Genomic DNA, 10,391 nt, shown 5'->3' on the forward strand with positions numbered 1-10,391 from the left:
GGTGGGGATGATGGGGATGGTGGTGAGGATGGTGGGGATGATGGGGATGGTGGTGGGGATGGCGCGGATGATGGTGATGGTGGTGGGGATGGTGGGGATGATGGGGATGGTGGTGGTGACAGTGGTGGTGGGGATGGTAGGGATGGCGGTGGGGATGATGGTTGTGGTAGTGATGCTGTTGGTGCTGATGGTGGCTATGGTAATGGTGATGATGGTGACAGTGGTGGTGGTGACAGTGGAGATAGGGCTAATGCAGCCTCTCACAGTGCAAAAAGCCTTGAATCTGGAGTCAGAGGATTTGGATCTGCGAGGTTGCTGGGTCCCCTCCCTGCTTGGCAGGGCGCTATGCCTGTGAGCATAAAACAGGTGCTTTTATGTCCAGTCTGCTTGTGTCGCTGTGAGTGTGCCCGTGTGTTTATGGACTGTGGATGAGAAATCCTTTCCCAGCTGCACCTCCCGCCTCTACTCCCCCAGCTCAAAAATTAAAGGGGTGGGGCTGTGGGGTTTTATGCCTGGAGCTGTGGCATGGAAGTCTGAGTATGTGGGGAGCCAGGCCAGGGCCCCTCCATCAGCATATCAAAGTGGGGCAGAGCTGAAAGGGCTCCCTTTGATGCTGCCAGTTCTCCCAGAAAAACAGGTCTGGTCCAGCTCCAACCAAATGGGGCTGAGGCAGAGCAAGGGCCTGGATGGAGTGGCTCCTGTGTGTCCCTATGTGTGCCCGTGTGCGAGCTCCCTGTGGCTTTGGGCCTCTGTGTATCTGCATGTGTGCAAGTGACCATAGCAGAGGTCACTGTGTCTGTGTGTCTCTGCATGACTGACAAGAACTGGCACCGCCTGGGGCTTCCTCCGTGTCTGGCCACATGCATCACCTTGTGTAATGCTCCCACAATCCTATGGGAAAGGTACCACCGTCCCTATTTTACAGAACCGGGGACTAAGGTTAAGGCTTAGGTGAAGTTACTAGCTAAAGGTTACCCAGCTTGTAGGTGGAGGAGTTGAATTCAGACTAGGTGGGAGTTGGGTGTGAAGGGGAGGGCAGGGGAGTATTATTTTTGCCTTTTTCCTCCGGCTGTATCAGGTTCTCCTGTTCTACTAGTCTGGATGGAAATGCTAGGTATCACAAGTAGGGTACAGGTAGGGAAGGATATTGTTCCCCTCAGTCCTCAAGCTGGAGCATCTAGGCTGGTGGCACCTGCAGGACCTTTTAGGGGGCCCTCCAGAGGTGCACCCACAGGTGCAGAGCAGGATGAGGGAGATACAGCCAAGGAGGTGTGTGTCCCCAGACATCTGCTGCAGCATCAATGTGCGTGGTAGACAAGGGTTCTGAGCTGCCAGCAGAGCCTAAAACACAGCCCCAGGTGTAGAGGGGTGAGGCTGGGGGGGTGGGGTGCGGTGTAGGAGCCCAGGAGCCGGGAAGGGCTGCCTTGAATCTCTGTTTTCTACTGTGGGCACGGCTCTCTGTTTGTAGCTGATGTGCCCCTTTAGTGGCACCCAAGCTGGCTACCAGCTCAAACCTCTTTCTTACTCCATGCCATGCTGTATCCATTCTTTGCAAGTTCTAACTTGCACATTAGTTTAAAATACTTGACATAAAACAGTTTGATTGGATTCGAAACCTATTATTCTCGTTATCATCACCAGAATTTTGTTTACAGTTATTGAAAGCAAATATTAAATATTAGACATCAGTTTGGAATTTATCACTCCCCCTTGGGTCAGGGCTTTCATGGGTGGTAATGGTCAAACATTTGAAAAGGTCATCATTAAAGAGCTTTGGGGTGGGGGGTGGAATAAAATGGGTGAAGGAGGTCACTTTGCCCCGGTGTCATGTGCCGATGTTATCAGTGAGTTGATCCAGTGGGGTGGGAAGAAGATTAGGAATCTCTCAGCCTCGAAAAGAGGGTGGGGAAGAGCAGGTGCTCTCTAGGGAGAAGGCAGAGGTGGCCTCTTGAGCACCAGGTGAGGCCAGAACTGTGTCAGAGACCACAGCGGGGACACAAGGCTGCATGGGTGGGGGGGCAATTCCTTAGCCATCACCCCTTGACTTGTGCTGTCCCCCTCTTGGAATACCATCTGCCCTCACTCTTGCCCACTCACGTCCACTTCAACGCCCTGCCCATTCACTCATTGTTTCTTTTGCTGAACAGTCAAGAAACCATGTTGCAGGGTGGTTAAGAAGCAACCTATCCAATGGCCTGGGTTCAAGTCTCAACCCTGCCATGTACCAGCCAGGAACCTCGGGCAGGTAATTTAACCTCTGGGTGCCACAATGTTCTTGTCTGTGGAATGGGGACAAGTAAAGAGCCTACTGCTCAGGCTGTTGTGGGGATTCCGGGAGATACTGCAGGTGGGAGTGGAGTGGCAAATGACCCTTATAATAACCTTGGAATGGTAATAATTATTAGCTCTGTACTTGAGCTTCAGTAGCGCATTTTGAAAATCTCTATTTGTTTCCTATTACCGCTGTAGAAAATGACCACAAGTTTATTGGCTTAAAACAGCACAAGTTTTATTTTCTCACAGTTCTGGGAGGTCAGGAATCTGAAATGGGTCACGACAGGCTAAAAATCAAGGGGTTGGCAGTTGTGTTCCCGGGGAGAATCCATTTCCTGGCCTTTCCCAGCTTGGAGAAGATAACCACATTCCCCCGCTCACAACCCCATGTCCCTCCAGCCTCTGCTTCTGTCGTCACTTCTCCTCTGCCTCTGACCGTCCCACCTCCCTCTTCTAAGAACACTGAGTGCATGGGTAATCCTGACTAATCCAGGATAGTCTCCTCATCTCAAAATTGTTAGCACAATCACATCTGCAAAGTCCCATTTGCAGGTAACCCACTCACAAGTTCCAGAGATCAGGAGGTAGACTCTGGGGGTCCATTACTCTTATCTGCTGCGGTTGGGGTCTTTGGTAGTGCATTCAGCAGTGTTTTGTGTCTTCTGCACCTCTTCCCTGTAACCCCCCCCAGAGTGTGACTGGGTGTAAATGGAAAGCAGGATATCATGACCCTGCTCAAACTTTTTGATGCCTTGGGCGGCAAACTCACCCACGGCCACTACTGTGGGATGTGCACTGGCCCCTTCGCCTCCAGCCTTCAGGAGTGGTCCTGGCACCCACCAGTGCCGGTGGGTCCCCTCCAGCTTGGAAGAGTTAAGCCTGTCATGAAAAGCAGCATGCAAAGGGGGCCTGTGGGGAGCGGGTGCTGTACCTCTAGGGAAATGCCCAATTTGCGTAGGAGAGCACGAGCGTGTGGTGTTCAAGCGGGCATTGCCCTCAACCAGCAGCCATGGGAGTACCCAGAGAACAGGGCCGTGTAGGAGGCAGGGACCATCAGCGACATGTGGCTGCCGAAGCGGCTCAAGGACTGTCAGCTGTGTTATCAGAGGTATAACGCCTTTACCTAAGAAGGATATAATGCCACTCTCTTCTGCATCAGCTAAACTGTATCGAAGGTTGTATATTGTGGCAGAAACCAGTAGCGCTCATCAGACAGTCTATGTGCTTCCTCACAATCCCCAGCCCATGTTCCAGGCAGGTTGGAGCCACATGGTTGAGTTCTGGCATAGAACCCCCCCAACCCCCACCTCTTACCACTCTTCCTGCTCTTTTTCTTTCTGTCTCTTGGACCCTGGACAAGGTGTAATACGCGCCTCTGGGCCCCACCCGGCCTTGTCAGCATTCGCTTCCACATTCTGAAGGCTGCTCATAGCACACCCGGGACACTGGCCCAAGGCCAGCTGGAGGTACCTGAGTTAGTGTCCCAGTGAATGACTGTTGGAAATTGGTAATAAACACTCCACTCCTTCCCGCCTGGGTTGGGATGACTCCTGCTCGTGGCTCCCAGAGTTGTTCACAGCAGTGACTGGCTGGCTCCCCACCTTTTGCTGGCTTTCTTCCCTTTTCTAAAACTTTCTGTAATGTTTATTTTTGAGAGAGAGACAGAGACAGAGCGCGAGTAGGGGAGGGCCAGAGAGAGAGGGAGACACAGAATCCAAAGCAGGTCCAGGCTCCAAGCTGTCAGCACAGAGCCTGACACGGGGGTCGAACTCCCGAACCGCGAGATCATGATCTGAGCCGAAGTCAGACGCTTAACCGACTGAGCCACCCGGGCGCCCCTACGCATTGCATTTTAAGCAGGACACTGACAAACAAGAACACCCAGAGTTCTAAATACTTCCAACCTATTTCTGCCCATCTCCACCCTAGTCCAGGTTCCGCTAGCTCTTGCCTCCTTCTGAAGTGCACGCTGGCCCCTATCAAGCTATTCTCAGGCTGCAGACAGTGTGATTTTTAAAGAGTGGACATCTGATTATATGACCACATTCTTAACTCCCTTCAATGACTGAAGTAAACAAATCCTTAACAGGCTCTGCATGCCCATGTGGGAGTTGGCCCCGGGGCCACACTGCTCCCAATACCTACTCTCCAGCTCCCTTGCCTGCTTTCAGTTCCTCAGACAGGATAAATCCCTCCTCATCTCACAACCTTTGCATGTGCGCAGTGCCTTCCCCGAATGCTTCTCCTACCCTTCACCTGAGAAATTTCTGTTTATCCATAAGACCGCAGCTTAGGGGTGCCTGGGTGGCATCCGACTCTTTTGACTTTGGCTCAGGTCATGATCTCATGGTTTGTGGGTTCGAGCCCTGCATTGGGCTCCGTGCTGACAGTGGGGAGCCTGCTTGGGATTTTCTCTCTCTCTCTCTGCCCCTCCCTAGCTCCCACATGCGTGCTGTCCTCTATCAAAATAAATAAACTTAAAAAAAAAAAAAAAAGACCTCAGCTTAATGGTCCGTCTTCAGAGAAGTTCCTGAACCTTTAGCTTAGACAGTTCTGCTGATATAGGCTTTCCAGCCTCCTGGATGTACTGCCCTTTCCCTTTCCCAGCACTGATTACAATTTGAGTTCCTTGTTTTGGAGGGGCAGGTTTATTTAATATCTGGGGCTCCCACTGGACCATAAATGTCCAAGGCCCACACCTCTTTTGTTCACGTCTGTGCTCCCAATGCTTGACACAGTGTGCCTGGTTTAGTAGATGCTCAGTTAATAAGTGCTGGATGAATAAATACATAAACAAATGAATAAGGGAAAGAAGTGAGACCTGGACCCAGGTAACTTTGAGAGGAGGCAGGAATTCAGACCCAAATAGGAGACAGTCCTGCCACTCTGGCTCTGGGCTTGCTGCCAGGGTTGGGTTCTGTGAGCAGAGTGGGGAGGGCTAAAGAGTAGTTCCTCCTTTATGTGAAGGGTGGCTGGCTGGGTGGGAGCGGTGGGCAGGAGGGGCTGGGCCCATTCAAAACTCACTACCATGGTAACAACCAGCGTCACTTCCGCTCTGCTACCATCTGCCGTTTCGGACCATCTCCCGTTGCTTTTCTCTAGATCCTTAGGGACACTGTCCCCACCCTGCAGCCCTCTCTGCCCTTCTCCTGCAGAGCAGATCAAGCAGAGGCAAGGGGCGGTCATTTCATTTGGCCTCAAAGGCCTGGGCAGAGCTGGCCTCTCAGCAGAAAACTCCCTTACCTTCTGTGAGACCCTGGAAAGTGGCAGCATGTTAGTGTGGACATGCTTTACTCTCCTTGTACTTTGGGGTCCTGGTGCCCTTCCCTACACATGGGTGCTGAACGTCCCTCCTGTATCAGTATCCTAAAACAGGCAGGCCCCAAACCTCCCACCTGTTCTTTATAACCCTGGGGGCGTGGGGGGCACATGCCCAGGGATTTACAGGAATCTTACAGAAACCCACCCATCTCTTCACCAGGACACCTCCCTGGGTGAGAAGCCTTCTGTCCTGAACAGTTACCAAGACCCAATGATTTTCCCTCAGTCCTCCCACTCCTGGGTCTGTCTGAAGCTCAGAATTTATTGCTTCTCCTCCCCCCGTCTTGGAATTCATGCCTCCCTGGCATCCTTCTGGACTCTTCGCCCATGATTGTTCCTCTTTCTCCTCCAAAGCTCTACAGGTCTTGGTCCTTCCTCTTCTCACTTAAGCCTCTCTCTTGCTGGGCCTCCCCATTCCTGCAGCTTCAAACATCACTGCCATGTCCTTCCTCCTGACCTTGCTTTTGTACACACTTGCCTTTCATGTCCAGTTACCTGCAGGGTCAAGCCAAAGTCCTGGCCTAAACCTCCTGCCATCTTCCCCTTCTCGTGCAGAACTGCAGCTGTCCAGGCCCAGCGCACACTTCTAGTACATTTCTGCCTTGCCCCGCTGGCCACTGTGTCTCCCAGAAGAGAGGCCCTATGTATAGCGTGTGGTCAGGAGGGCTATCACCAAGAGTTGGCTGGGGCTCGGGGAATGAGCTTGGGCGCCCATGACGGCTGCTGTCCTGGGAGGCGAGGGTCTTCAGGAGCAGGCGGGAGGCTTCCAGCCGTGTCCTTCGCTCCCTGGTGGGGTGGCACACACTGCTCCAGGCATCTCCCTCTCAGGGGATGTGAGCAAATGGTGGACGGACAACGGCAAAGAGGTTTGGGCTGGAAAGCACAGCATTTGGGGACCTCAGAGGGCAGGGACACATTTGAGGACTGTCCAGCGCTGGTCCAGAGATTCTGTCACTGGATGCAGGGCTCAGGGAGCAACTCTTGGTGGGGCTCACTGGAAGCGGGCTCCTCAGCCCCCCGCCCAGTCCTTCATTTTTGCCAGGTTGGACTGCACACTGCTCCATTTGCTTGTTTGCTCCCCAGCTTGTGTCATAGCTCCTTTCCAGACTGGAAGCGCCATTAAGATAGAACCCTGCCTCTCCGTGCGTCCTGCTCTCTGGCACTCTAGGTATTCCATCAATGTTTGTTGAATGAATAAATGAAACATATGCTGCCCCTTTCCCAGTTCTTTGCCTTTGTTCTTGCTGTTTCCTCCCTGTAGGTGCCCTGCGGCCCCACTCCCGGGAGTCTCTGGCTCCACTTGTCAGAACCCTCCCTCTCCTTCCAGACCCATTCAAATGAAGCCTTCCCTGATCCCCCAGCTTGGAGCCATTCTTCTCCATGCTAAATCTCTGTGGCACATGGCTTGCCTCTGTCATATCACTTATGTCTTTTGCTTTGGATTATAATTATTCCTGTACCCGTTTCTGTCCCCCTATTAGACAGTGAGCTCCTTGAGGGCAGGGCATATCATCTGTGTATTTTCTCTTCCCTATTCCCTGACACAATGCTATCTAGGCACTAGGAGTCCTGTAAGTGCATAGTGTAAGAAGGCAGGGGTATTGATTACAGTCGGTGGCTTTTTACTGTGCCAAATGCTGCTTCCTTGCAGCCCAAAGTGGGGTCCCTGAGCCCGCTTACCTGAGCTGAGAGCTCACTGTACTGACTGGGCCATCTCTAAGGTCTCCCACCTTTCCTCCCCACCCAATCCCTGCTAACACTTTTGCTGAATCATGCTCCATTTCAAACATTTGCATGGCCTGACCACAGCATGGTAGATGGGGGTAGGCTGAGCTGCAGGGATTGTCTGGTCATACGAGTCTCTTGGCAAGAGCCCAGGAAAACAGAGATTGCCTGATACGGAGGGGGCTGGGCTCCAGGGAGCATCCGGGGGCCCCTGCACGGCCCCCCAGGCCCTGAGACCAGAAAAGCATGGGGTGAACCCAGGTTTGCATGTCTGTGGTCACCATCTGTGCTGATGGAGGCATTAGCAGGATGTGTATGTATGTGTGAATGAGTGAGTGAGTGCGTGCATGTGCTTGTGTGCGCGCGCGCAATGAATGAGTCATCAGGGAGGGGCAGAAGCCCAGAGGAGCTCACAGGCTAGATCTTCCCCAATCTTTCCTGTTTGGGCCGCCAGAGACTGAGTGGCACTTCTTCTAGCAAGATTTAACCCTGGTGTTTCAAGGGTTTTCCTTCCTAGCCAGACTCCATACTCAAACTTAGGGCAGAAGTTCTTAAACATTGCAACTTAATCGAATCACCTGGGGTGCATGTTCAGCGTGGGGGTGTCTGGGTCCACCCCCGCCCTGATTTTCAGATCTGGTCCATATACCACACATCTGGAGCTTGCTAGTGCTTACTCAGACAAACTTGGTGGAAGCTGCAGGAAACCCAGCCAGAGCGCTGAAAACAAACACACAAACTATTTAGAGGGTCGAGGAATACAGCAGCTTAGACTCTATGTAGCAGCCAGACTTCTGGGATAAAATTCCAGCCCCTACATGGATGGCCTCAGGCAACTCAACCTCTTTAGGCCTCAGTTTGCTCCTCTAAAATGGGGCTAATAATCTTCCTACTTCATTAGGTTATCATGAGTATTAAATGAGCTGTAGATGTAAGAACAACGCCTGCCATGTAGTACCATTTAAGCATGTTAGATGTTATTATATTATTATTATTATTATTATTATCTTTTAATGCTTATTCATTTTTGAGAGAGAGATAGAGAACAAGCAGGGGAGGGGCAGAGAGAGAGGGAGACACAGAATCTGAAGCAGGGTCTGATGCAGGGCTCGAACTCACTAACCGTGAGATCATGACCTGAGCTAAAGTCGGACGCTTAACTGACTGAGCCACCCAGGCGCCCCAATGTTATTATTATTTTTAAATTTAGGATCTGGACATCTAGGACCCAGAATTCATGGCAGATCTATTTAGACTCTTGCTACTTAGCTCTATTAGGCTCTCGCTAGTTCACACGTGTCAGTGTGGCCTGGCAGCAAGATAGAAATGCAATCTCAGACCCAGCTCTGGATGCACTGAATCAGAATCTGCATTTAACAAGAGCCCAGGTGAACAGTGAGCTCACTGAAGTTTGTGAACACTGCTTTGGAGCACATGGGAGGCCACACCCTGAAACTAGGCCAGAGATTGGGCTGTTTTGGGGGAAGGAGGCCAGCAAGGGTTAGGTTGCCCTGCTTGGGGTCAGCATCGCCTGGAAATCCCCCAGACCGTTTTCAGTGCGGGCACTTCACGAGGGGACACTGCTGGGGTCCCTACACGCCGGTGTGCTGGGACAGCCTGGTGCCTGGGGCCACCGTGAGGGCGCGGTGGTTGAGCCCTCCCCTCCCCCCCCCAGATCCCAGGGGATGCCAGGAGGTCGAGTGGCGGTTTGCTGGAGTACCAGGTGCTCAGGAGGCGGTCCACCTGCTCCCGGCTGCAAACGGCACGCAGGTGGGCCTTCCCGCTTCCGCCGCCGTCCAGGCCATCGTGGGGCCCGGGCGTCTCGGGGGGCTCGGGGTCCCTGTCCGCGGTGTCCCGGCGCAGCCCCCGTGCCCGCATCTCGCTCTGCATGTTGGCAAAGAAGTGCAGCACGCAGCGGTGCGCGAAGTCCCGCGCATGCTCACAGCACGTCTCGTCGAAGAGCTTCTGCTCCAGGTCCACGTAGTTGCTCCAGTATCTGCGCTGCAGGAAGACCGTCTGGTCGAAGCAGGGCCTCAGGCAGCGGCCCAGGAAAGCCAGGATGATCAGCAGCAGGGTGATACTCCAGCCGATGGCCTGGAGGGGAGGGGCGAGGGGAGGGGCACCAGGTTGGGCGAAGAGAGGCCAGGTGCTATACAGTGTGGCAAGGGTGTTCCAAAGTCTCTCCCTTTACTTACCCCCCATCTCTCCCCAAATCTGTCCGTGTTCCCATTTAGTCATCCGTCCTTCCAACCACCTCCACCCGTCCTCGCTTTCATTCGATCTCATTCTTGCATCCATCCGTCTGTCCAACTATTTCTCTACCCATCCATCCAGTCATCGATCTCTTACTTGGCTATGTACCTGTCAGCTTCCCATCCAGCCATCCTTGCTACTGTCCTTCCATCTGTGCGTCATACGTCCTCCTGCCCATCCATTCATGTTCCCGTACTCTCATCCTTTCTTCTGTTTGTCTATCCACCCTCCCACCGTTCATCCTCCAAACGTTCCTCTGGAAGGAAGCCAGAATACGTCACCCCAACATATGCCTCTTTGACACAAAAAGTATCTTGAACGAAGACAATTAAGAAGCGGCAACATAGGAACAGTTCTCTCGACCCTTCTCTTTTCTGCCTAAAGGCAGGAAATACATTCTCCTTTTACTGGGAGACAACTCTTATCAGCCCGGAGACAGCACCAGAGGAATCTGCCAACAAACCTTACTCCATTAGTTTCCTCATGTGTTTACTTTCCCACAGTTTCCGCCCTTGGAGACTAACGTGGCTCTCCTTTGTCCTGCCATTGCTCTGCAAAGGTATTGCTCTTTGTTGAAGATGCTAGATAAGTTGAAGTTCTAAGCCACCACTTTGAGTTACTCTTTCTTTGTTTTAGGTTTCTTCCACGTGATGTGCACTGCACAGATTAATAAATTGTGTTTTCCTTCTGTTAATTTGTCTTTTGATAGAGTGTCAGTTGAAAACCTAAGATGGGTGGAGGCAAAATTTTGCCTCCCTTACATTCCCATCAATCCATCCATCCACCCACCCACCATCCATCCATCCATCCACCCACCC

The 10,391-nt window shown here is 52.4% G+C and overlaps 1 protein-coding gene across 1 annotated transcript in view; it reads right to left on the reverse strand.

Annotated features, from left to right (window-relative positions):
- Window positions 1–8,912: 8,912 nt before the first annotated feature.
- CALHM3 (calcium homeostasis modulator 3) overlaps window positions 8,913–10,391 on the reverse strand; it is a 5,634-nt gene continuing 4,155 nt past the window's right edge. Inside the window, 2 exon segments of the mRNA XM_049646652.1 lie at window positions 8,913–8,981; window positions 8,983–9,414. Coding sequence (XP_049502609.1) covers window positions 8,913–8,981; window positions 8,983–9,414 — 501 coding nt within the window.

The sequence above is a fragment of the Panthera uncia genome, chromosome D2 (assembly GCF_023721935.1).
Source record: "Panthera uncia isolate 11264 chromosome D2, Puncia_PCG_1.0, whole genome shotgun sequence".
Lineage (NCBI taxonomy): Eukaryota > Metazoa > Chordata > Mammalia > Carnivora > Felidae > Panthera > Panthera uncia.